This window comes from Nesoenas mayeri, assembly GCF_963082525.1.
Source record: "Nesoenas mayeri genome assembly, chromosome: 2".
Taxonomy (NCBI): Eukaryota; Metazoa; Chordata; class Aves; order Columbiformes; family Columbidae; genus Nesoenas; species Nesoenas mayeri.
Genome location: NC_137543.1, coordinates 87,957,806 through 87,985,216, shown reverse-complemented (window position 1 = coordinate 87,985,216; position 27,411 = coordinate 87,957,806). Strand labels below are relative to the sequence as shown.

The following is a 27,411-nucleotide window of genomic DNA, read 5'->3' as shown; positions in this document are numbered from 1 at the left end:
TTGTTAACGTGCCTTCTGGCACACCTGCAAGCTTTGAGAGAGCCTGGTGGTCACGGCTGCCAATATCTGCTGGTGAGGAGGTAAGCAAATCACAATTGGTCCAAGGTAAACAAACAAAGGCCAGGACTCTGAAAAAATGAAGAGAGACACACACGCACACACATGGTGTGTGGGAGTGAGCGCTTGAGTATGATGTAGGTGCGAGGGAAAACAACTCTTATTAGTCTTCTCTTCACTGGACTTTCCTGAAACGTTCATTTTTAAACCAAGTATGCTGCCCAAAACCTGGGGTTAGTTGAAAACAGGACACTCTCAGTATCTCCTCTATTCCACTTCTCTGAGGAAATGTTCAGCAGGACAGAGACAGCAACACAGAAGCCCTGTCTCCTTGGTCAGTAACTGGAGTCACCCTCTTTGTCCCAAACACTGTTTGTTAGAAAAATAAGCAGTGGAATTTAAGAAAGTTGGTGGAAAGCCCCTGTTAAAAAACAGATAGCAGATTTGCACTTCAGGTTGAAAATGTGCACCAGCTTGAAGTACCGCGGGCTTGTTTTGCAAACCTTTTAGAGATAACATGATCCGTTTCGCGCTCGATGTGGGGAGACCTCCGTTGGCAGATTCTGCCCTACACCAGACCCACCTGTCATGAACGGCTCAGGCCACAGGATGCCACTGTTGCCTTTCTTTTTCAGGAGGTCAAAGGAAACTGCGACACAGATCGCTGGTATGAACCGGTGGTGTGGTTTAACCCGAGCTAGCAATACAACCACGACAGCCACTCACTCCCTCCCTCCCCTGCCCTGCCCAACCCCGCCACCCCCAACAGGGGAGAGAATCTAAAGGGAAAGGAGAAAATTGGATTGAGAAAAACACAGTTGAATAAAATAACAAAATACTAATATACTACTAGTAAATAAATAAATATATATATATAAAATAGAAATAAAAGATACTCAAGGCAATTCCTCATGAGCATGCTAAGCAGCCAGTCCCAGGAAAACAACACCTGGTCTCAAAGCTGACCCCAGAGCAAGAAAAGAGAGGAAAAAGGCAGAAAGGCTCAGAGGCCTCTACAAAATAGCAAAAGGTCAAACTAAACATCCCAACTGAAACTGCCCCAGCTGCACCCCAGAGAGAGAGAAAACAGACAAGAGGAGACCCACCCAGAAAGTCCTGACTCTCCTTAAATAATTAGCATGATGTTAATGGGATGGAAGACTCTCATTGATCAGTCTGGATGTCAGTCAAGCTCTGCCCCATCCATGCCCCCCTTCCTTGATGCCTCACACCTGTGGGCAGAGAGCGCAGAGTGTCCTTGGCTCTCAGACCAGAGCAATTCAAAACATTAACTCTGTGCTGGGGTGTTATCTGTCGTTCTCAAACTAAGTCCAAATAATGAGCATGCTAGCTATGGAAAAGAAAGGTTTCTAACTGCATGTCAGTCAAACCAGCACAACTAGACACCTAAAATGAATGCCTCTTTTCCCTTCTTAACGGATACAATTGCCAACATTACAGCCCCAGACAGACTGACCAGATGTAAATAGCTCAGAGCTGGACAGGCTTGTGTGTTTTGATCAGGAGCAAAATGTTTGGATACCTTTTAAGGCTAGATTGCTGAACCAAGCATCTCCATGCGTTCATAAATTTTCTATGCACAAGAAATCTTTCCAATGACTGCCAGGAGTGTTGACTCCAACCCTGATAGTTTTGACCGCAAAACAAATATTCCCTGTTGTTGGATTTTATCTATGTCCAGATGAGAAAAAAACCCAAAAAAACAACACACACACAAAAAAAACCCCAATAGATGGGAGAGTAGATTAAATGAGAGATAAGGCAGACTGCTCATAATCCCTACCTTTTGTAAAAGAGGCAAGAGCTCCTACCATGTTAATAAAAATTCATAAATATTTTACTAATATAAAATGGAATGTAACATATTCGTGCCAGGAGACGAGGAGGTGCCATGAGCTCCCGCAGAGTCCCTCTTGCCACAGTTTCATGCAATTTGCAAGCTAGCATCCAGAATGATAAGCCCAGGACTACTGAGACCTTCGGGTCAGTCAAGACATAGGCACCTCACAAAGGTGCCTTCACCAGCGTGAATTTTAGAGCGGTCAAGGCTGTAAAGATCTGAACAGGGTATAAATGTCCTCAGAAAGCAAATTTCAGTCTTGAAATACTTCCACATTTAAGTTGTAAATCATCGTAGAAAACTAAGTATGGGATTGCAGATGATGTCCAAAATCTACTCAGACAGAGGTTCCCCCAGGTTCAGCACAAAACAGATGGAATTTGTGAGAAAAGACTGTTAAGAATCGAGGGAGAAATTGTAATGCTAACAGTTTCTCAGATTTCAAAAGCCGTTTTGGTTTTACTCATCAGTTTTGAAGGGGGAAAATGGCTTCAGCCTATTACAACTCCGCTTAAGAACAGGGAAAAAGGAGATGAATTATAAGGTTTCAGATACAGCTTGGGTGGCCAGCAACAGCAGAACTTGAGGGAAGTCAGCATGAAAGTGGCAGCTGTGGTGACGCAGAGCATTACTGAGGCTGGTGTTACAGCTCCATACTTCAAGCTGATATAAATACAAAGGGGCCCACGGATAACAGTCTTTTGGGATCCAAGGCTTCAATAGAAACATCCTCACGGCCTTCGGCCTGTTTGGGATGTGCCCCAGAAGCTGGCGATTCCCCAGCCAGAGTAGAGATTCAGTGTGACAAAATCCCACTTTTCAGAAAACCACGTTGTAAGGTCTTCAAATCAAAACTAGGCAGTTGCTCAGAAGATGCTGGGAAGGACTTGGCCTTGGAAAAGCAACAGCTACCAGCCAAACAAGTCATGCGTCACCAAAGACAACAATAAAGTCTAAGGATGTTTTGAATTGCTTTTCGAAATAAGTTTTTGTAATTGCACACACCAAGAATACAATATTGATATTAAATCATTCATGATTGTTTTAATTTCTTTTGCTGGAGCAGTATTTGGTGTTGTGATGTTTTTTATCCACTAGTACATAAAAGACTGACCAACACATAACCAATTACATACTTTCTCAACTCAGTTTACCTCCCATTCCAAAGACAAGGGATTTCAAAATCTCTTTAAGAAAAAAAGAAAAAAAAAAGGAAGCCTTCAACATGTCTTTTTTTTCTTATTAGTTCTGCTGATCTCAGGAGTTCAGTGTTCCCGTCAGCCAGAACAGACTCCAGTGGTGCCCTGCCTGCCTGGAGAAATATGTCCCTGGAGGTCTATTTAAGGCACCTTGTGCCCTATACCTAGACTGGTTTTTAGGAGGCTTTTTGTTTTGCTTTGTTACACTGGAGTAAGCATCTAGGACTGTGTTGATCCAAGACACAAATGTGATCTACTCATGGAAATTACCAGAAAAAAAAAAAAAAAAAAAAGGTTCACACTTCATTTTCTGCAAATCAGTCCCTCTGGACTTCAGACAAAATTCAGTCCCAAAAGTTATTTCTATTAAAAAGATAAATCAATAGCAGAATCAGGTCTATCTTTGATACAAACTCTTCTGCTTACATACAGCACAACGTCCTTTTACCTACAACAACGTAAGAACAAATGATGAGATCTTTTCCCTTGATGGTCCTCATCCAAATTCAGCCAGTACCATATCCAATCCCTCCTTGAGCTCCTTCTACTTTTTTCTCCTTAGAGACACATTCCTACTGCTACCTCTGGCTGTTTCTCCCTAATCAGCACCATTTTCTGTGTCCTGCTTCACTGATTCTTACATCATATATAGGCAACTCCAGCAATTGCTACCTCAATGCCTTGTGTTCACTTTATGAGTTCCCAGTGAAAATCCCTCTGGTCACATAGTTAAGTTTTTAAAGTACATCTCGTGATCTGGGTCGCCTGAGACCCTGTTATTTCAGATACCATGATGGCTTTAACCACTTTTTAAACATTTGCCTTGCCCATTAGCTTCACTGAATTTTATCCAGTCCATAATTGGACCCCTTCAGTTCCACCCAGTCTTCCATCAAATCAAAAAGGTCACACCTTTTCAGCCTAGAAAAATAAATGCTTTAACAAAACTACTAGTTATACCACAGAAAGAAGCTGTGAAGGTACTTTCAAATTTCAGCTCCCCCTCCCCAGTCTGTTTCCAGCCACATCTCCTTGTCATTTTTCTACTGTTTGTATGAAACCTGACTACCTGAAGGGAGATGTGTTTCTGCATGCCCTGCATCCAGAACAGACACCCTCTGCTGCATACAAGTCAAGAACATATTTCCCAAATGTTTATCATCTACACAGGAGAACAGAATTCACACAGGCACCCTGGTGTTCTTCAGGGTAAAATGTGCCAAACTAGCCTGAATGACCTTTAATTAGAAACAGTAAAAATTAGAAACAAGCAGAGCTATGAAGCAGTAAAACATTCCTGCTGTTAGACTGCCTTTGCTAGCAGGATGACAGCCCCAAACTGAGAAGGCGTAGCGACTTGCTGATGGGTAGTAGTGTCTCAAACTGCAACTTCACATCAAGGCTTCAGTTACATCCACCACTCTCTGCTGCCAAGAGAGGTATCAACCCTCTCCCCGCATCCTTCCCCCAGTTTCTTCCCTGTGGGACACGTGCTTCTGCCAAGTCCTTGCTCTAGCGCACATTTCATTGCAGCACAAAGCCAATTCAACCCACTAAACCACCAGAAAGTAAATCGGTTTTGGCTGGAAAGCAAGCTGAATTGGCCTACTATGTGATCAAGTGAGCAGCAGGCTTGGTGCAAGACAGAGAGAAGACGAAATGTGGAGCTGAAGGCAGGAAGAGCAGACGAGGTCTAGGCGAGGTGAGAGTGGTAAGCAGCAAAAGAAGCTGTTGACATAGCTCAGCTAGAGCAGGGAATCACAGTCCTGCCCTGCCCCAGCAACTGACACAATGCATGTCTTAATTACTCAGTTCCTGGAGATGTCTCCTCATTCCAGGGACAGCAGTTCCCCTGGTACCCACGTGTTGCTTAAAGGGGCTTTCAGATACAGTCCTACGCTAACAGTTGCATATCTTAAGCCCAAATTCAAGAGGCACTGGTGCTCCAGGTGCGCTTTATAAGGCTGAAGATTAGCTGGGCCTGGCACCACATTACCACCACCATCCTGCTTCTCAGACATGGATTGGATTTGTGCACAGACCTGCTCAACAAACAAGCTGTTCTCTGCAGTGCCTGTTCATGGGTCTGCCCCAGGTCTTCTGCAGAAGCAGATCTGTCCCCAACAGAAGGCATCCCGAGGGAACCAGCACATGGTTCCTCTGCAAAGGAAACGTCACGGGCCGGCAGTGAGGAGACAAAGCCCTGGAGATCCACCACTGGGAAGGTGTTCAGCAGAGCACCAAGAAACAAGACCGCGTGCATTGCAGAGGTCAGTTATCTAAAACGTTGCTTTACACCAGAGGAAAGCGAAGTTGCTCACCTGCCTTTTGAACCCACTGCCTAGTGAACGTGGCCCGTTCCCACCCACTTGCTCCTGGGGACAAGTTTCTGCCATTTTCTTTCACCATATGCCCACACTGCAGGGCTTCCCACCCTCGAGCACTGCAGTCCAACAAGTTGGCTTTTAATAAAAAAAGCAACTGGTCCTGGGGACTTGAACTTTATTAACCTTCAAGTTTTTATATCCTCCCAGGGCCCCGCTTAACACATTCTTCCACGGTGCGCAGCAACCTCATTTCATTAAAGTAAACAAGAGCCCAGGTTGTCCCACACCCTCCAGACACCACATTTCTCCTTCTCTTTCCAGCTCCCCCCGCGGCCGCGGCGATGGGCCCTAGGGCAGGGCAGGGCAGGGCAGGGCAGCACCTGCTCGGGGGCCGGCCGGCCGCAGGACGGCGGAGGCCGGGGAGGAGAGGGCGGGCCCGGCTGCTCCCGGCAGCAGCTGCGGGGCGGGCCGGAGCTCTGCGCTCCCTTCAGGTGAGGGGCGGCAGGGGCGGGGGCCGCTGCGGGACGGGGTGTGCGGGGCCGCGGGTGGGCAGCGAAGGGCACAGCGAAGGGCACAGCGCTGTTCCTGGGGAGGTGCCCGCTGTGCGCTGCCCGCGGCCGGGCCTCGGGCCGGGAGGTGAAGGGAAGGTCTCGGTTTGCGGTCGTGGCGCTGGGGAGACGGGACCAACAGCAGAAGCCGCCCCTGGGGGAGGGTGTGCGGCTGCTTCTTGCTAAAGGGCCTCTGCCCCAGAGCAGTGGAGCTGAGCTCCCCTGGAGGATGGCAGCGTGGCTTTGTTAGCCGTAAACAAAAAGTGACTTATCTCTTTGGCGACACCCTAAGGAGAGGGAAGGAGAGTCCTTTAGCAAGTCTTCAGCTTGATCAGTCAAAGCTAATGCGAGCACTTCTGTGGTAATGCTGAAGGTAAACGAAAATAAAGATTGCCTGGGTGCTTAAACTGTTTGTGTATTGTACACGTTTGGGCTTAGGTGTACTGCACTGGAAAGAGTGAAGGCACTTTCTGGAAAAAACATCTCTTTAATATTTAATACCAAATTATCGAGGGTATATCTTCCTGCAAACTTATTTTTGCCCCTACCTGAAATCCAGATCGCAGGCAAGGTTTGGTGTTGCGCTTGTTCACAGCGGTGTGTGCCCTCCTTTGAGACACATCCAGGACAAAGGTCCCAGCCTGCGCGTTCAGGTTGGCCCTGCCCTCGCTGGCAGCTGCATCGCTGTTTGCTGTGTTTAATACTTTACGTACAAGACAACGTCAGAGAAGCCAAGATTCATGTCTGTCGTGAGCACCATGTCTTGTCCTTGCAGCGAAGGCAGGAGAGTCAGAGCAGGCTTAGTAAGCTGACCGCAATAAATGTTGGATATAGAAGCATTACAATTACTCGATGAATAGGAAAATGTAAAGAAAAGCTTCCTCCTTTAATGAAGTTATTTTACATGTAGTTTAAAGAGTGTTACTTCTTTCACTTCTTAAGGAAGTCTGTACTAAGTCTTGAAGCAGCGTGAAATGGATGTGAGTGCTGGTCAATGAATAACTTTAAGCAGAGCTATAAAATGAACCGGTTTTGTTTCTCTGGCTCAGGAAGTTGTCTTTGAAAGAAAGAATACATGTAAGAAACAAGATGCCTCATGCTGGGAGACGATACCAAGATAAGCAGTACAGGCACCATGAGGACCATGGATCTGATAGATACGAGGAAGACAGAAGAGCGAGAAAACCATACCCCTACAATACAAGGTATGTCTTTATCACCTTAAAGAAATGTATCAGGTCTCTGTCATCTTGTTTGTTTGTTTTTAAATACCTTCATATAAGAATAGTAGAGAAAGCATTTACTCAGCCTTGAAATCATGAAGCATGAGCATGCGACATTTGGAATTGGGGAACTATTTTACACTTAAGAATTTAACCTTTTTCATTGTATTGGGCTCAGGAGGGTACAGAAAGATGGGCTGTGTGACACAGGCAAAGATGTGAATTTCCTGGGCTTATCTGGATCAAGTTGGGTCATAATTAGGTGAAGTTTGGCCATGTGTCTTAGTACCATTCCTGAAGAGACTGGTCAGCAGGTGACAACAAGCCAAGGCTTGCCACATATGCATTGCTTAAATGAGAGTGGTTACATGACTGTGACCAGCACAGAGACTTACAGAACTCTTAGGTTGCTCTAGTTCAGCTGTAAACAAGTTCATATTAATCTGAAACAAAATTAATTTCTAGAGTGACAATCAATAAACGGGTAGTTGTTGAAGAGTCTAAGACTGTTTGTGGCACTTGATAGCAGGTCAGCCCCTTTCAACACAATAAGCAGATCAACTAATAGAAGGTTTGAAATGAGAAATAAACTCTTAGGATATTACACTTCTGTTTTCAGCTTGGCTAATTTACAGAATATTTGAAGCGAGCTTAGGATGTTTAATTTTGAGCTCATGCCAGTGACTGCATTGTAAGAGAGAGGTCTGTAGCTCTAAGCAACGCTGGCAAATTGGCCATGGCAGTAAGGTGTTCATCACTCCTGTTCAGTCTCTAGGGGCACAACTGTAGGGCAATTTAAGAATAGAGCAATGAGGGAGAGGAAATAAATATAATTAAGATTATTGAAAAGCTGAGATACTGAAGTATTTAATGATAGTATACATTTTAGCAAGAAAAACAGGATGACAATAAAAGCAGTAGTTATGAGCACTGTGTGGACTAGAAGGGCTACTTACGGCTAAGTATAAAACATTTGGATGGTGGTAATACTATTGTATTATGAAAATAGCTAATGAATTTTTCTTCTGTCTCTCTTAAATAATGAAAAATTGGAGAGAAATGGGAACAAAGGTCAGCAGAAGGATAATCCTCAGAAGCTGTGTGACTGTAGGAAAAGCAGAGACCAAGAGGGATATAGTTAAATTATCTTGAACATGTTAGAAGTGAGAGCAGCAAATGCTAGGAGTGTATTAATTGCACTGTGAAGAGGAAAAAAAAAATGGGTTGGGTTTTTGTTTCTGTGGTGCAGCGTGGTTGTTTCTTGGGAGGAGGTTTGTTTTTTTCATAGCATGGTAAAAGCAACATGTGAAAGGACAGCTATAAATTAAACCACCACTTCTTATTAAAGCGTTTCTCTGGACTTCTTGTTTTTGCTGTTGGTTTTAAATGACTGGACACGTAGACTGGAAACTGGTGGAAGGACCCTAAAGGCCAGCAAACCATCCCTGTATCCACTGAGGATTAGAGGAAGGAGAGCTGCAGCTGCAGATCTGTCACAGCCATGGAGATAATTCTTAGAGTCAAGCTGGGAATCTGGGGGGCACAAGCCCTCGCTACAACTAATTGAAAAACTCTTCCATCAGTTGTTTTGATGGAGTTTGTCTTAACGTAACAGCATTTCCGCTGCTTCGCTCTCACAACGAAACCAGCTGCTTTTGTAAGGAAGTTTCAGTATTTTGGTGAAGACTTAGGCTGATGGACCAAAAGATCTCCAGACACTGTAATGAAGTAGATGAGAAGAGTTTCATGGAAACTGTAATTTAGATGCCTAATGCTTTCATCCCTTGTGAGCCAGACTTTCTAGCCAGAGTATTTCTCTATCCAAAAGCATTTGTCTTAAACTCCTATAGCAAGCTTCCTGTCATTGCTGAGGAGAAAGAGTTGCATTATCCGGAACTGGAAAGTCCTGAAGGAAAACAAAGGTGGCCAGAAATGGGCCATTGTGAGGGAAAAAAGCATCTGAAAGAATTTTTTTTTTTCCTAATTGCACTCTGTTGGTGAATATGAGGGTTTGGGTTTTTGTTTTGTTTTCTTTTGTTTTATTTTCTGGCAAGTAGCGGGATACAATAGAGAGACACAGCTGCATCAGAAGTACCAAAGGGATTGCTTTCAAGTTAACTGGAAGTCCTATAAATCACACAGCTTATTTAATTTATGTGACACAGCTGTGCAGGATGCTTTGGTGGTTGCACAAGACACGAGACAAAGGTCAGAAAAATCAGAAATGTTTCGGCCAAATATAGCTGTTGGCAACTACACGCAGAGATGTTAGCATCGGTCTTATTGAATGTCTTAATTAAAATGTAAAAACTACAAAGACATGATTTAATGTGGATGAATGAGATAATATTTGTAAGCTGAATCTGGAATCGGATGAAGATAAACCTTAGTGAAGTACAGTGATACTAGGAAACAAAACTACAGTTAAAAATGCTGATCTGTGGATAAGAAATTCAAGATAAATCTACATAGGAAGAAGACTTCTAAAAATAATAGTGCTGAATGAGACTTAAAAGACCCTTTAATAACAAAATCACCCCGCTCTATCTTGAAAAAGGCAAGTTCTGATTCTCCTTCAAATGAGCGAGAACATTTAGGTTAGACCAGATACTATTCCTGTTACAATTTATGGACAATGTTTCTTTTCATCTGAGTTAAAAAAGGGCAAATTCTGCTTTTAGCATAGAATAATCTAAATCTCACCAACCTTAACCATTATCAGGCTTCAGATGTGGAGCTGTATGTCATCACAGCAAAGTGGACAATTCAGTTTTGAAGCATACAAATGAGTCTAATTGGAGACATGAGAAATTGATTTTTGGGGGTCAGTTTTAGATTCCTCTTCAAATATCATCCAAGACTTCAAAAAAGAGAGAGAAATATTTAAATAGGCATTTTTTCCGCCATTTAAAAATTATTATCTGTTTCTTTTAATAGCTTTCATTCTTTTAGAAGTCATCGTTGTGAGACTCAGTAATTGGAAGTACAAACGTGACAAAATGGTTACACATGAAATAGTTGTGCTACTTTACACATTTATTATGTGAAAATATTTCTCATTTTTATTCTCTGGGCTGCTGTGGACTAGCTGAAAACGTTTATTTTCCACCAAAAAGCTGTTACTCATTTTTATGGGAACAGAAGCTCTCCCCGCACCCTCCTCCTTGCAACCTTTTGCAGGTAACCTGAACAATTCTGCCAGCCTACTCAGTGAGTATACAGTTTTCCAAAATAAAAACAACCAAGTGCAAATATCCTTGTGAACATGGATTTATGCGAGTATTTGGGATATTTGCTTTCAAAACACACAAGCAAAAAAGGTCAGATACTTACAAAACAGGCTGGCTGCTTTCACTAACAGGAGCACCTGCCAGTTCCTTGTATTCTAATATTCAAGACAGAGCATGATCTGATTAATATACATTAGTTGTTTACTCCATTGTAGACCAACAGAAGACATCCGAGGTGGGCAGCACTCCAGGACTTCCACTGTTCACTCAGACCCTTACTCTAAAACCTCAGGAACAGCACGGGAATATTTTGACCCACCACCAGAACGTTATCCTCCCAAGGAAACCTTCTCAATGAAGTGTTCAAAGGTATGCACAACAAGAGGTATGTGAGATTCTTACCGCCTGCCACCTGCCCCTCTCCTTCCAAGAACTTGTCCTGGTTTCTGTGTTTAGAAGCGCAGCAAAGTAAAGCTAGGGGAATATTTAAAAAAAACCCAAATAAAACCAACCAATAAACAAAAAACAACCCACAACTGGTAGAATGAAAGTTAATGGCTGGCGGAACTGTGGGTTACTAGCATGTTTTAGACATCTAAAAGCAATATCTATGGAGATATTTAGATACTTGAAAATGCATCTCCAGAATATGCATACAGAGCATCAGAGTGGGTCATACATGTAACCACCTAGGTTATGCAGCAAGAGTTAACCCTTGGGATTTAGGAATAAAATAGATATTTGTGTGTGTAGGCAATTTGAAGATGGCTGTTGAAGCTTTGATGCTGGTTTATTTCTGACATATTCTTCTCGGACTTTTTATCAAGTCTGGATTTAATCTGGTCATCACTGATACATCTTTATAAAGCAACATTGCTGGAGACAAAACATTAATCCAATAAACCAGCTCTTGAGAAATAAGTTGGGTCTTTTTCATAGCTAGACAGTGACTACAACAAGCAGAGAAATCAGCATTAATGTGGGAGGAAATCAACCTTAACACTTAGTGAACTCATTCCCATAAACTGAAAAAAAAAAGGCGCTAAAATATCCATTACTTCTTTAAAGTTTTCCCTCCTCTGGGACAATGAGCTTTCTCGCCTTGTTTGTAGGAATGACCCACTGTAGTCTGAGTTTGAACTTGTAGGTAGATGCAAAGTCTTTGGCCAAAGTCAATAAACAGCCTTTCAGTGTCCTCCGGTGGAAAGAGAAATGAAGAGTTTAGTTGTTGAAAGTAAATTAAAATACATAATGTTTGATTATTTCTTCACTCCATGAAGGAAACTTAAGTAACACACTCAATTTGCTCTTAATATTCCTCTATACATAAATACAACTTTAAGAGTGAGCTGAACTATTTTCTCTTATAAATATGTTCTGTGTATGCAGTATTAGTTTCATCTTGAGGAAATTTAACTCCAACAGGTAGTAGACCATATGTAATGGTACAGAGTGATACTGATATTTTATCCCCAATAAAACTGTATCAGCAGTTTCTTCTTCAACAATACTAAATTATTTTAACTGCTCTGAGCAACTCTAGAAAGCTCCATGCCTTATTTTATCACAGCTTTAGAAAAATGAAGTGGTGAATTATTTTTAGTTTTCAGTTTCACTGCTTGTTTAGACTTAGGGATAGCTTAATGTGACTTGCTGGGGTTTTCTTCCCCGCATTTGCTTCTCATTATTTCAGTGCATTAAACAGGATTAACATTTTCAAAATGTCCTAGTTTTAGATGCATCAGTTGATGATGATGATTTAACTCCCACCCCTCCCCCAGGTATTGCTCAGTATTTTCCAAAAACTCAATGTCTGAGCTTGCAGTGGAGGAGGAAAAAGGGATCACATAGAAAACAAACCCTTTTATTAGCAGTTTTCCTTCAAAAAATGAAAAGATACTGGGTAAGATTATGAGAATGTTACTCCCCTGTTTAGTCTTTCAAAGTACCAAGATTTAGCAGAATTTCCTAGGATATTTTTGCAGAATTCTATATTCCCTGCAGTCCTAGTAAATATTATAATGAAAAGCTACATGAATTGTTTATTAAGAAGTCAGTATGTGTGAGCTACAACTTCTTACGGCATTAAATATTCCTGTAAATACTTCTTAACCATCTCTTTGCCAGTGATTTATCAGCACGCTGGTGAAATTCCCACTTCCCGATCACTGTAATTCTAAAATAAACTTGTATCAAACAAGGCTGGGAAATCAAGTGATGTACCCAAGCAACAACTGAAATGTGAACCTCAGTGTCTGACTATGCATCACTGTACTTTCCCTATGTTGTTGGTTTTGGTTTTGTTTTTTTCTCTTTTGCCCTGCAAATATACTTATGCTCTTTGTGCATGTTGACCAGTTTAGCAAACTAAAGAGGAATTCTAAACAACCAGAGTTCTGAAGAGTATTTGCTTCACCCAGATACCACCCTCTTCATCCATGTTTTTCACTAGCAATATCCCAAAAAAGCCTGAGTTTCAGAAATAGGCAGTTATTTTTGCAAGGATCCTTCTAACACCTTAGCTGTAAGTGGCAGCAGAAAGGACATAGTTCTCCTGTCTTTGTTATTCCCACCTTCCCTCCCGTATGCCCACCCCTTTCTTTATATATATTTTTCCCACGACTGCATTAAGACAATAAACCCACTCAAATATAATGGAAGAAACAACTAATACTGACCTCTTCTGCCAGTAGGAACATTTGATACCATCTAAGAAACTTCTAAATACTCTGCTCCTTTTTAATCCTTTCATTTTGAAAACAGAAGAAAACAACAATCTCTTAAAATGCTATATGAGCAATACTTATGCAAAGCTATTCAGGTAGGATTACGTGTCTGGCAGTACTGGATCGCATGAGGCACCTAATTACGCATCCTCTCAAACACCGTACTGGAGTGCAAATGTAGGAGGACCATGAGAGCTTGCACCAGCAGAGGGTGAGCTGTCCTCTGGAATACTCTCCAAATTTCAGACTGGTGGAATTGTCTGAACTGGAAAATTGTGTTCACTTCTGTTATGTAATACCTCTTTAAAGACCTATCAAATTTGGTTAATCCTTTTCTGAATCCCCTTTTGAACAGGTTTGGCCTCCATGTTACTGTATGACAAGGAGTTCCACAGTTTACCTCTCTGTGCCACTCAAAGAAGTACTATCTTCTTCCTTAAAAAGTTTTAAAGAAGGTGCCTGTTTTCTGGTGGTAACCACAATACCTAATGATAATCTCATATAGTCACCTTCTCCATGAGATTTGTTATTTTAGAGGGAAGTCTTCCCTTTCTCCCTGTCACTGCGTTCCTATCGCTTCTTCATCGATTGGTGAATAGTCAGTTCTGTTCTTACCAGGAGTTAAGTGTTCCCAGTTTTGGCTAGCTTGCCAACCTTATAGCTTTTCCAGATCCATCATATCCTTTTGAGTTGGGCTGGCCAGAATTGCACTCAGAATTCCAGATAAGTTCCCAAGGGAGTCGGGCATCTGCATAAAGCTCCTGGTTCTGTAGTTGTAGCCTGATGCTTCCTGGCTTTTCACCTGATGTTTAACTGTCAGTGAACACTGAGCTGATGTTTTCAGAGGAGGATACCCGATGTCTTTCCTGAGTGGAAATTATTTGTTTAGAGCCCAATCTGTGCACTTTTGCAGATGAGGGGGTGTTTGTGTACATGCGTGAAATACAAAGTTGCTTATCAGACACTGATTTCATTAATTTTTCATTCAAGAGCTTGAACTCTCAGTAGCCTACCAGTTTTACAGTTGCAACCATGGAAGAGTTTTGTGTTATTATTATTAAAACCTACTTCACAATCTCACTTTTTTTTTTTTCCCCAAATCATTAGACTGTGCATCTACTACATTTTTTGGTGTGTACTTCTGAGCTGAATCTCTTTGGAGCCCCCACTTGTAGTTCTTTGGGTCATGTTGCAAAGCAATCTCAGGATGCACAAACTATATTTCCTTCAGATAAAACTGAATGAGAGGATGAGCTGTAACTACTAGCAGTCACTCTGTCCTTTGGACCAAACTAGAGCTAAAATGAAGTACTTCTCTCTCCCCATAAAATCCCCTGGGTCTTCAGCTCCAACTTTTTCACTCTGCAGACCCACTCCCATTGCATTGCTAACATGGGCACAACTAGCAACAGGCAGCACAGGTTTCTCTCTTAACTTGTTTAAAAAAGGTTGTTTCCTCTTAGTCTTTATTTTCTTTTAACCACTACTAATCTGTGAGAGGTCTTTCCTTTCACCTCACAGGAGCTCGCGTCATTTTAGAGCCTTTGGCTAGAGGCCTTGTCATCAGCTTTTTAGAAATATATTGTCTGATTCTTTCAAAATACTTCCCTCTAACAAACTTTTGACTTCCCTGCTATGCTATCTTTATATCTAGTTTCTGTACGTTTTTATTTTTCCATAGGGATGTCACATTGCATATCTGCAGATTACAGATTCAAAAGGCACCAGAAATAGAGAAGTCTGCCACCTTCTGTTCCTGTAGTAGTGAAGGAGACTGAAGGAACAGCTAATAGAGCAGTGTCAAGCTGTCTAGATGCTCTATAGAATTAAATGGGAATTGGAAATAAACTGTTCCTGATAAAGACGAACTTCCCATCAACTGAGGAGCCACTGCTTGCAATAACCATTTCTTACAACTCATTCACAATGGTGTGTGCCATTTATAGCAGCACACATCATTGAAAATGACAAGAGTTTTTGGCCTGGAGATACTTAGAGCTGAAATTATTTCAGAGGAAAACATTCAACTTGCTTGTCACAGAACAGGTAAAATTTCTTAAGTCCTTTGAAAATATAACCAGATTCAGTGTTTGGTTCTGGCTGCCATGCTGCTTCCTTCACCTGAGAGCGCAAAACCTGACTCAAACCCAAGAATGAATTGCCAGTGTTGAACTGGTCATAGATATTTGGTCACTTGACCTTGAAAACTTTTCATTTTCTTTTTATCATGTATATTGGTATGAAAGAGGTGGAGCAATGCAATTGCAAGATAACAATTTCTTTAGTTTTGCTTAAACACTGAGGGTAGACTGTTTTTCCCATCTTCGATCAGTATGTGACTTGGGAAATGCCTGCACTTTTGCCTTGTGTAGAACTGAACTGTGCTGGTCATAATTTCTGAGCTAAGTAACTTTTTTCTTTTCTTTTTTTTAAATTCTTCAACTCACTTAGCATTTGAGGGAGACAGCACTAAAAAGATTATAAAACAGTTTGTGGGGGAGCAAGTATAATTGAATCCCTGTTCTTTGCTGCCATTAATACAGTTTAAAGAGGCGCAATGAATAGTGTCAGATTTCTTAAGCATATTGTAGGCACTTCCAAACAATCATGTCTTTAGCCTGCATTCTAACATCCACAATTGTTAAAACCTTCAGACCAATTTCCTCTCAGAAAAAGACAGCATTATGGCTTGGAACAACAAGAAAAGTTTCTGATTTCAAGGACAGCCGGGAGGAAGTATCAAACTGAATTTATCTGGAGGAGGAAATAGAATTAGGGAGTAACAATGACTTTCTCCAGGATACATTCATGCTTTAACAAGCCAGCATTAATTCAAATGTAAACTTCTATAAGCTTTTGTTTTTACAAAACAGAGTCCAATTTTTTTTCCCTGTAGCTATGGATGCTGGCAGACACTCATAGACTAGAAAAAATACTGAGATGAAAAGTCACCCTAAACACAGGGTTCACAATAACAGACACTCGGTTTGAATTACCCTATTGTTCCCAACCAATATGCTGCTGCTATGATGTCCTGATACCATTCTTCTTGGAGTCAGACACAGGAGTAGGAGGGCAAAGTATTTTGCAGAGCGTTTGTATCCTTTCCAATGCCGTGGAGATGGTGGGGGAGGACAGTGGTCTGCAGGAGGCATTGGACTAAAGCAAAAAACCTTCTGTAACATCAGTTATGTATGTTCAAAAGCACTGAAGGGTCGTTAAATGTACATAATGCAGGTAACTTTGTGGATGAAAACAAGCATTTGATAAGCACATTCAGCAGCACTTTAGATCTTTTCAGCAGTGCGTTCAGCGCGATACCCACATTTTTGAGGATTCATCCAAGAGGGTTAGAACTGCTGTATTTTGTAATCTGTGTTTTCATGTTTTATCCCTGCAGTCTGCCATACTTAGCTCTTTTCAATTGTGCTCAAAGCTGTCATACACTGTTTCTGTGGCAGTTAATTTCAACGTATTTCTGCTTTAAGAAGGGAAAACTAAGGTCCCCTATAGTCTCATTTGTAATGAGATGGCTTCCTCCTTCTATCTGTTACAAAGTGTGTTTTAAATATGGTATGACTGCGTGAATTTACCATGCAGTTTTTCAATCTTGTAATTGTGAAGACAGGGATATCAGCAGTGGGAACTGGGCAGAGCTGTACGGATTAAAATAATCCCAGTTATTCAAAATGCTTAATTAAAATTGCACAGTAACAAGATACAGTGGCAGAGCTGCAGGTAACCTTCCTGTTCTGAAGTTAAAGTATTTCACAGAATTCACTTGGAGGTAAGTCCTGTTTGCTGTGCAATACAACCAGCCGTGAGCAGTCACCTCTATAAAAACATGCAGGGGAGCTACACGAGTTGCAGATGCCAAATGTTACCTTTAGTAAACTGTTGCCCTGCCAACATATGGGACTTCACTCTGCCCACATCTTTATATCAAACTTTTTTTTGTCTGCTTCTTGGCGTTATGCTACCATCTACATGATTGTTTTTAGAGAGGGGAGAACTGCAACTGGGAAGAGTCACTTAAGGGGGCAGGGGAAGATACTGGCAAAGTTGATGTTATAGTAGCTGTTAGGTGTGTGTTGGACTCTAGTCCTTGCTTCCTTCCTGGGAAATCTTAGTTAAGTCTGCTCTCTACCAGTATAGAACAGGAGTTGCACCATCTTTCTTGTGAGACCACTGGGTTTGTTTTGCCCACACTTGACCCAAAATCTGGGAACCAGATTTTCCCTTTAAAAGGTGGTTCTCAGAGCTAATTGATACAGCAGACTGACTGTATATTGAATGTAGCTGTATTTCTTGAGCAGGTGATCTCAGCTCACTTAAAGGAGAAAAACCCACCCAGTCTGGAATGTTGCTCACCAGGTGTGACAACCCACGATTGGTAAAGTGAATGAGAAGTTCAGGTTCACAGGTTCCTCCAACCTGCCCTACCTTCTGTGCCAGACTGTGATTACTTAAAGAGCAATAGCATCCTAGTCTTTGAACTTGTTAAGGGTGGCTCAGTTTCACTTCAAATGGAGGGAGTGGCTATGGAAAGTTGGCATAAGGAGCAAGAGTATTTTATTGTTTTCTGAACTCTTAGGAAAAAAAAAAAAACCACACACTCCTGCAAGTTTGCTTTGATACCAGGGTATTTGTTTCCTACTTGAAAGCACTATGGGTTAATCAAGAAGAAAAAAGGCCATTTCCTCAAATGCAGAACATGAGGTGGCCATGCAGAGACCTACCAGTGCTACAACTACATGTACAGCCTTTTACACCCATTGTATTTAAATCAGTATTGCCAAGTGCTACAGTTTAATGTAAGACCTTTTGCTTCCCACCCTCTCCAAATTTGTGGAAGATGACTCATGCTTGGTTGACAGGAGAGAAATCAAGCACATGCTAGAAGGGATACTTTAAGGAACTACTGGGACCAAGTAAACCAGAGCTGCTGTTCCCACACAGGGGCTGGGTTGTACTGAAACTGTGTCTTGACGGCAAGTAAATGTTAGTGTCATACAGTGGTGGGAAGCTGTGTGGGGATAGAGGCTGACGCACTGGTTCTCTGAATTAAGTCCACCCTTTCCTGTGAAAATTGGACAGCGCTGTTGAGAGGATGGGAGGGTATTAAGTAGAAGGAATAGAGCAGGTGGGACAGTAGTTCTTTAAGGGAAGATGATACACAAAACAGCCCCAGGACAATGCACTTGGATCTGCACACTCTGATTGTGAACATAAGGCTTCTCTGAATCATTAAAAACAAGGCTGGTCATCCTTTGAGATTTCCTAATGGAGTGATTATCTTGACTAAAGAGGGACAAGTTATTAAAAGATAATAATAACACTTCTTTCCAGAACACACAAATCATTTAATTTTCCCAGTTTTTAGCTATTTTTTCCATCGATTTCCAGTAAGACAGATATCTCAAATGACTATAAGTGTGATGGGCACTTACATGCCCTTTAAATGCAGTTGTCTCCAAATATGTAGCTCCCTTGGGTACTTTGGAAAGCCAAGATTCAGTGAATAACTCTTGGTGTTACATTGCCTAACTCTTGTGTTTTAGGGTTGGGTTGTGGGTTTTTTTTTCTGCCTTTGAATATTACTCCTTTAGGGATATTTAAGCATAACTCGATGAAAGCTAAATCCCACCACTGGCTGAATAACACACAGACCTACAAAAACAATGGTGGGGTGGGGGCTGAGGGGGGATTTGTTTGTGTATTGTGTACAAAGCTGTGTATTGACCTGATGCTGCATCAGTGAAGCTGGTTGAGTTCTTGTTAATGGTTTCAGTGAGATCTTGCTTTTTACTTGCATACATAAGGGGAATAATACCATTAGCAAGCTTTTTTAATACTTTGCACGTAGATTTAATATTTTTAATCTGTTGTGACTGTTGTCTCCATTTCATTTGCCTTGTTCAGTTCTCCCCACTGTTTTGGTTTCTGTCACAGTTTTATCCCTTTCCAAAAGCAAAACAAAACCCCTCTTTCCTTTAACATTTTCTCCCCTTTCTCCCTTATCTATTCCTCTCACCACTGACTCAGTTTAGCAGAGAGGTGACCAAAGCTGCGTGTTGAGCTGTGCCTTTACTCTCTGGGGATTGCCAAACCTGCGCTGGCGAGAGAAGTTCAGTATTTGAGATCCTTTTCAGGACTGACTACTGCTTTTGTAAGTCGCTATATATGGTCAAAATACTTGTCTGCTCCTTTGGGAAAAAAAAAAAATACATCTGAAAAGTGGAAAGCTACCTAAACTAGGGAAAACAAAGTAACCAACCCAAAAGACAACTTTCAGTGAGAAAGACGGGGAGAATGATTTTTAATGTGTGTGTTGTAGCCTCTGACTTCTCTCTTCTCTTCTCCTGGACCAGTTCCTCAGGGGATGTGACATGAGCACCACCGACCTGTGTGGCTGCCCTGTGGCCAGGGTCAGGGTGTCCCCAAGGGACAGTCTGGCACCCCCAGGGCTGCCGGCTGGGTCCCACTGGTCCCAGTGGCACATGGCTTGCCGATGAAGCCAGAATGGAGAAAGGCAAACACAAAGTGTCTTAAAAGCACACAGGGAAGTTGACTCAAGATGAGGGAATGATACCCAAAGAGACAGGAGAAAGAGTCTGTGTGCAGTCAGAGCAAAAAAGTGACTCCTGTGGTAAGGTGCAGTGGTGGGAGACGCTTTGAAGGCCTCGTCTCTTAGTCAGGCCCTCGTGGGATCCAGGGAGCTCAACAGAAACAGCCAGATCTGACTGTCCTGCAGATTCATTTCTGTCAGCTGCAGAAACATAGGAACAAACATTAACTGACCATTTTACTTTAGGTACACATATACATACACACGCTGTGATCCTGACACCTTGCCACGGTGCCTGGATGGAAAAGCCTCCTCGCAGCTTCCAATGCACGAGACACATTTGAGTTACTGGGTACCACGTGCCCAGCCACAGTGTAGTTTTATGAGGCAGAGCATGCAGATTTAACAGCTCACCTCACCTGAAAAGGAGTTTCTGGGCCCTCTCCGGTCCTGCTGTGTTATTTCCCCTGCTAAACTCATGCCAGCATGGTTGCTCATCAGATACTCCGTGAGTCACTCTGTGTTGCTAAAGTTGCAGGAAAAAACAGCAGCACACAAGAAAAGAGTTGAATCGTTTCCTGCTATTTAAAATGCATTAAAACAGCTCTTGGAAGAACCTAGTACTAGGCTGAAGTTGTTACTGGGCAAGGGAGAAAAGTGATGACTGCCCAGTCATGGGTAAGGTCAGCTGCCTGTGGATCTGTACCTGCCTTGTTGCTTTGCTGCACGTTCGAACCCACTATTTGACAGAGAAAACCATTTATCAGTGGGTTAATACCATGGCAATAGCTCAATGCACACCTGGTGTAGAAGGGCAAGAAAAAGTGCATAGTAGATTAATAGTATAAATTGGAAGGCCGCTGTTTGTCATAGCAGGAGCTTAGCTTACTCTCAGAAAAAAAAAAATATTGGATTCAAACAAAGTTAACAAGTATGATGCATTGAAGTTACTATCCATTGCAGATTTAGATTTCATGGAATTAATGAAAAAATTCTCTGGAAAGCTCTGGCAACACCCACTGTCTTTTAGGTTGCAGCCATTCTTCTTGCTTTCTGTGTTGAAAAACCGTGCAGGAAAGAAGCGTGGGAAAGGCAATGGAAACCTGGGAGCCCAGACTTGAATCTCACTGCTTGCTCAGTACAGAGAGGGCTGGTTCCCAAAGCCAGCTGTTCACTGTGATCTTTTTAATACAAATCAGTAGCGTTTTAGGTAGATCCCAAGATTTTGAACTTGAGAAAGGAAAAGAATAACCAAACCAGTGCACTTATAAGATTGTCAGACCTGTCATTTTACATGCAGGTCTTGCAATGTGTTTGTTGTTGCGTGGAAATAAGGAATAGTTTTAAGAGATAAGTAACTTCCCCTTAGGAAGACCTTTTGGCAGTCTAGTTTCTGCAGCTAAAACTCCAAGATGAGGTAGCTAACAAGCCTCTGAAAGCAGGAATGGCAGCACAGACTCAGAAGCCTGGCTTTTGAGCTCAGCCCTTTCTGCCTGCAGTAAACTGCTTGACATAGATCACTGCTAGCGTGTGTGTGTGTGTTAGCATACCCTGACAGAGCTAAGATTAAAAACTTAACTATCCTTTTATTCCTTATTTCTCAAGTCTGTCTATCTTATTAGTATGGTAGATTTGGTGTCAGCTTGTAACTATCAGAGATGAAGGTTGTATGAGGCTTTTGAGGCGCTTGGCTCAAGATCTAAACATAGTGTAGGGCTTCATATTTCCACCAAAGCCCTGATGATTGTACAAGGCCTTGGGGATTTCCACTAATTGTCTGCTACTTTCACAAACCCTGCTGGTAGTCATTGTAGACCTGCAATTCACAGCTCCATACTACATACTGCTCATAATTTTAGGATTTTCTGTAATACAAGAGGCTTTATTACTGCAGGTTTGTTGTTTTTTTTTTTTAAAGTTAATCCATGTGTTGCAAATAACTGGCAGAGTAACTGCTAATGAACCTCTCTCCATTGTTTAGTTACTCTAATCAATTGTACAGCAGGCGTGTGTGAAAACAATACAGGTACATACAAAACCTGCCCAACCTGAATGCCCTGTCTACAGAAATATTTCAAGGATGCCATTAAAGCATCTACTGCCACAGTTAAAAATACAGTTGTTGTACACTTATTGTATTTGCCATCCCATCAACAAAGAGTACTGTGATAGCAGCAATCAGCCAAGTGAAGACAAGGTGTTGCATACAGAATTAGTGTGAATACATAAGTTTTGGAGCAGCGTCGTTGAGGACTGGGTTCAGTTATAAATGTGGAGAGGTTAGCAGCAGGTGCTGACTACTTGGACAACAGAAAATTGCCTTTTCTAAAGCTCAGTGAGGTGATGTACAGGAAATGTTGATACTCAGTGGGTCAGAGTACCTTGCCAGTCATAAGCAAAAGGTGAATTCTGAAGACAGCAGTAGAAGAAAGCTGACTCGTCATGTATTCCCATCTTCCAAGTTCCCAAACATATTTAAAGTTTATGTTTCCCTTAATCAAATGGTCTTTCCTCCCTGTAGACATGTAAAAACTGCGTCTTGATGGAACATCTATGGAATCAGTAGTCAGCCCATAAAAAGGGAAGTGGCCTTCTGCTGCCAACACCGTCCAAGGGCCCTGAGGGCCCAAGTTGACTCCCTGCATTTGGAAGGCATATTGTACAGCTCAACTGAGCAGGCAAAAAATATCTGGTCCGGTTCCAATGAATGTCCTATACAGCTATTATCTTTTAAAACATTTTGAAGAGTCCTGGTAAAGTGATGACTCTGCACCCATGAAAATCTTGGAGTCTTTTGGCTGCATTATTTGAATTTCGCACAAGCAGTCCCAAATGCTGTCTCACAGAATGAAATTTAAATTTCTCCTCATATTTAGTTTCAGAAATACTTCCTTTGGTGGAAAACCCTCCTGAACACGTTTGGTAACCAGCATGGTTATTGCTCTGTTCCACAGAAATGGTCAAGGAAAAGGCAAGTTGTCATGCAGAAACCAGCATCGCCTCTGAAGAAGACATACACAGAACTGCATACTTAGTTCCTTCTCAACAAGAATACTTCATTTCTCAGGCTGCTCTGCTGAATTCTTTTTAGGATATGAGGTCTATGTATGTGCTTGTGTATGTGTGTATAGACACACACACATGTGCAAATACACATGCACATGATGCACACGGGAGCACGCTGAACCTGAGATACTCTGTTCCCAGGTATTACGAGCTTTTTCACTGCTCCCCTTTATGCTTCTGGGATGATTTGCAGGGCCATGATGTGAATGGGCTCAGTACCTACCTATAGCTGCATTAGCAGAAGTGAGGGGACCAGTCTGGGTGCAGGGCCAAAGGCCCTTGTCAGACCATCGCAAGCACCTTCCAGCGAAGAGCAGCAGCAGCAGCAGGAAGGTGCTCGTTACCTCTGCCCTCTGTGGGGGGAATAAGAATGGGCAGAATGGGAATATCCAATAATCCTTCATGGTGGCTGTCACTGGCTCGCTTTGGTTAGAAGCATCTGGCAGCACAAGAGAGGAATTTGCCTAATTCTCTTGTGTGCCGCTTCAGTCCTTTTCTTTTCAAGCCTGTACAGTTTTGACAGCAACTGAGCCATTGCTCAAGAGGAAAATGCCATGCTGATCAATGTTAGGAGCATAAAATAGAAGTCTGAATGCAAACCGCAGATCTTGCCCCACTTTAAAGACAAATATAGGACCACTGTGTCAAGCGTCTTACGTTCTTGGCTGTCAGACTGCAATGGAATAAGATTCTCCATTCTGTAATTAGCTTCAGAACTTGAGGAGCAACACGCGTGATACTCAAGGGGTTTTAATTTCCCGAATAGGCAACTCCAGCTATGCTATGCTTCAACATCCGTCATGTTTACTAATCTTAGTCTGACCCCTAGTGAGCTGTCACAGAATGATCAGATTTATCTAACAGATGCTGCTCCTTCCTAACAGGCAGCTACTACAAAAAGAAGTAATTTGGCCACTTTTTATTTTTCTCTCTCCTTAAAAAACTTTGGTTACCTTTATCAGGCATAACATAAGAAAAAGAAGTCAGCTCAGAAGTCATAAGACTTTCTTCTGAAGATAGAGGTGTGGAAGAGAATGCATTAAATGGTACCAAATTCACTTACCTCCGCATATAAGGTGGTTTTGCCTCCTTCTCTCTCCCTCCTTTTTTATGTGAAATATTGGGAACTGCTGCTTCAGATTTATGAAGAGGTTTTATCTCTGAAGGAGATGAAGTGAAAGTTGCATCTGGTTAGATAATACATTTAAATCAATGGACACTTACAAAGACCAAAAAAAAGCTGTACGTTAAAGCAGTAAACACATTTTAAAGTACCTAAATAAGTTGCACCATTTTTTAGACCATTAGAAGCTTCTAGGTTTTTGTCAGCTTTAACCTCGGCATTCTGCTCATACTGGATATTTCTTGCTCAGTGTGTTTATGCCAAGTAGTTACAGGCCAAAACACAATCGCTGTGCGCTTTGCCTTGGCAGTAACACAAGCACAGTAAAATCTTTTATGGATTTCTTTCCCTGCATGAAGATCCATTTATCAAGCACACTGACAAATTAAAAAAAGTTATTTGCCCAACTTCCAAAGTGTACCCATGACAGATCACTCTTTTTTTTAAAAAAAAGCAGGGCTGTTCTGTAGCTGCAGCCATGAGGAACAGGGCTCTCTGCCTATGGTTTTGATGCCCCTCTGTTACCCCCAGTTTGCACAGGACATTGTTTTTGACACCTATTCCCACCTTTCCGCTCCTAACAGGCATTTTGAAGTTTGTGGAGATCACAGTGAACCTGCTGGTGCTGATTTGCGTGGGCGCCGCGCAAGCCTCTGTCGCAGGCTTCACCTCCCTTGGTGGCTTCGGCACCGGGTCCTTCAGCCTGAATTCGGCATACAGCCCCTTTGAGGGCACGGAGCTGCGGGAGGTGAGGGAGCTGGACATGCAGTTCACCCAGATAAGAGCCCCTTGCGTGTACGGCGGCGTAGCCTTCAGCCTGACGGCGGCAGCGCTCACCCTCGTCTTCCTTGTGGTGGGCGCCAAGCCCATCCAGCAGCTCAGGATGGGGCTGCTGGTGGGCGAATGCGCTTTCAACCTGCTGGCCGGCGTGGCGTACGTGGCGGCGGTTGGGCTCTACCTCCACGTGGTCAGCCAGGTGAACGCCACGGACGTCTGCAAACGGCGGGAGAGGCTGTACGCGCGCCGTGGCTACACCTCCATGAACTGCGTGGTCCAGGGCGGCGACGCGGCCGTCGGCCTTTTTGGCGTAGCTGCCGCCTGTCTGTACTTCGCCAGCTTTGTGGTCTGCGTCCTTGCTACTCAAACCGTCCGGGCCTGCCAGAGCCACGCGGCCGCGGCTCTGCACAGCCCCAAAAGCAACGTTAGAGACAAAAGCATGCGAAACCACCATGCTGTCCACAGCACCTCCGAAAGCTCCCACAACGTCCAGGCTCTTGCCACGTTAGTGTGAAGTCGGCTCTGGGGCTGTGCCAGAGAGATGGAGCTTCAGCAAGGGACATACACTGGACTTCACATGCTAAATGAGCCACCAGTGCACAATGTGTTGTCCTACAAGGTGCTGAAGTGTGTATCACCAAACGTAACAGTACTGCTATACCATGAAGTAATAAAATTCACATGGAGAGACAGTTTTAACAAGTTGTTTTTGCATCAGTCTCTTAAACTGGACTCCTGCATTTATAATGTGTTTGATTGTAATGTTTTCATCCTGCACAGGGCAAATCCAGACACCCATGGGCTGTTAACAGGTGCAACCACAGTGCTGCCGAACAGCCCGTTCCTTTCCTCTCCCACGACAGAAGGAACTGAACACAGAGCTGGGACGGGCAGGCAGCTCTGCCCAGCAGCCTTGCACAGATCCTGCGCCTGTGGGTGCATCCTGTTGCCTCACGCCACACCGCTCACGAAGCAAAGGATGCCCAAGCGTATTTCTGAATCACAACCAAAGCTACACTTGTGACCCGTTTTGCTTGGGCTGCTGAAGCGTTTTATCTTTCTGAGTCACGGGGGCTGACACATGCCGATCATGTGCTCACCGAGGAATGCTGCTGGGAGGAATGAGCTGCAATTTCAAAGGCAGCGCCTGGGTCCTCCTGCAGTTCCCTGCCGCATTTTCCCCGTCTCACCGAGCACAGGTCAGAACCTGAGAGGCAGCACACCGGTCAGCTATCAGCTTAGTGAAGATACCGCTTGCTTCTGTAACCACCTAAACAAGTTTTGGCTTGCTGACTCCACAGCCAGCGGTGGGCAGAGTCTGAGTCAGGAACATGCTGGCTGCCCTGGAGTTTTCCATGGGAATGCTGTAACAATGACAGAAACTACATGTGTCTTTCCAATATCTAAACACACAAAGCACGAGTGAACAGCAGTAATTGTATGCCCCCAGGGCTGAGAAAATAAATTTGAGAGAACATCTTTCAATAGTCCTTTGTTTGAGGCAGATGAAATACATCACTGGTCTTCATAGATGAGAGAGTGAGAAAAAAAGGCTCCTATTGAAGTATATAAGATTTGTCAGCTTGAGAGGAGGGAAGAGGCAATTTTGATCCTGGCTGTGCTCTTTCTTTTCAGTTTTGTCTGGCTCACAGTCATTGCCCAGATGAGGCTCTTTTGAACCATTGTAGGGCTTATTTACTGTATACTTCACATAAACACACATAGATATCAAAGCATTATGTCTGAGGTAATATAAGCCAGACAAGAAAATGGTGTGGTTCTGGTTAGATATGATTATACAAGCCTTTACAGTAAGTATTGTTTATATAATACCTTAACCATCCCTCTAATATTCTGAGCATCAACAGTCTTCATAGCATTATTATCTTTATGAGGAGACATGAGTGAAAGTGAAGAGTTTTCTTCAAACTTACCATTACTCTAGTGATAGAGTCATGAAACTAAGACTTCTATTTCCAGCTCTTTGCCCCAAACCAGACCTTCACTGGTCTGCTGTGACCGGCTGGGAAGTCTGTTACGCGGCCAAATCCGCAGGTAACCACTTGCTCGGTATTTCTGCCTGCACGCCTGTCCCTGCACAGCCTGTACATCTTGCTCATTTCGAATGCACGTCTAGTTACGTGATGACACACTGTTATTAACTTAAACAACAAAAAAGCAGCACCTTGAAGTGACACGTTTGAAAGATTAGAAAAGGCTGCAGACAAAAATGTGAATACTTGTTCAATGTGAATTTTAATCACAGGCCTTCTTACTCTGCCCCATTCATTTCTGAATGCTTGCCTGCTGTCACTGTGCAATAACAACAGTCCTCTATGAGCATCGATTCTGTCTCTTTTTCTCTTGTGTGTGTGGTAAAGGCTTCATTTCTTGCAAGTTAATTCAATCTTTAGAAAAGGTTGTGCAGAGTTTCACTGTGGACTGTTGCTGTAGCGTTCCTCCCTCGGACACTTGGGTTCCCCATGGTCAATCCACTTGGGATCCCTTTCCTGTTAACAGGAGCAATTTTATGCATTTCACGGGAAGCGTCAAAAAGTAGCTGCCAGTTACAGGTGCTCGGTTGGAGAGCTCTGGGACCCATTCACTGCCCCGAGCACCCAGGCGGTCCCAGACATATTCTCTCGGCTCCTCACCCAGCTGCCTCCCTGCACACACCAGGCCCTCCTATTCCCAACCTCCGCAGCC

The 27,411-nt window shown here is 42.9% G+C and overlaps 1 protein-coding gene across 1 annotated transcript; it reads left to right on the top strand.

Annotated features, from left to right (window-relative positions):
* Positions 1–7,081: 7,081 nt before the first annotated feature.
* On the top strand, positions 7,082–25,219 carry LOC308037845 (uncharacterized protein; the record flags this gene model as incomplete). Its single annotated transcript, XM_080339884.1, is given in 6 exon segments — positions 7,082–7,197; positions 10,661–10,814; positions 19,217–19,243; positions 19,246–19,296; positions 19,298–19,340; positions 24,513–25,219. Coding segments are annotated over 6 exon segments (1,098 nt in total).
* Positions 25,220–27,411: the final 2,192 nt, after the last annotated feature.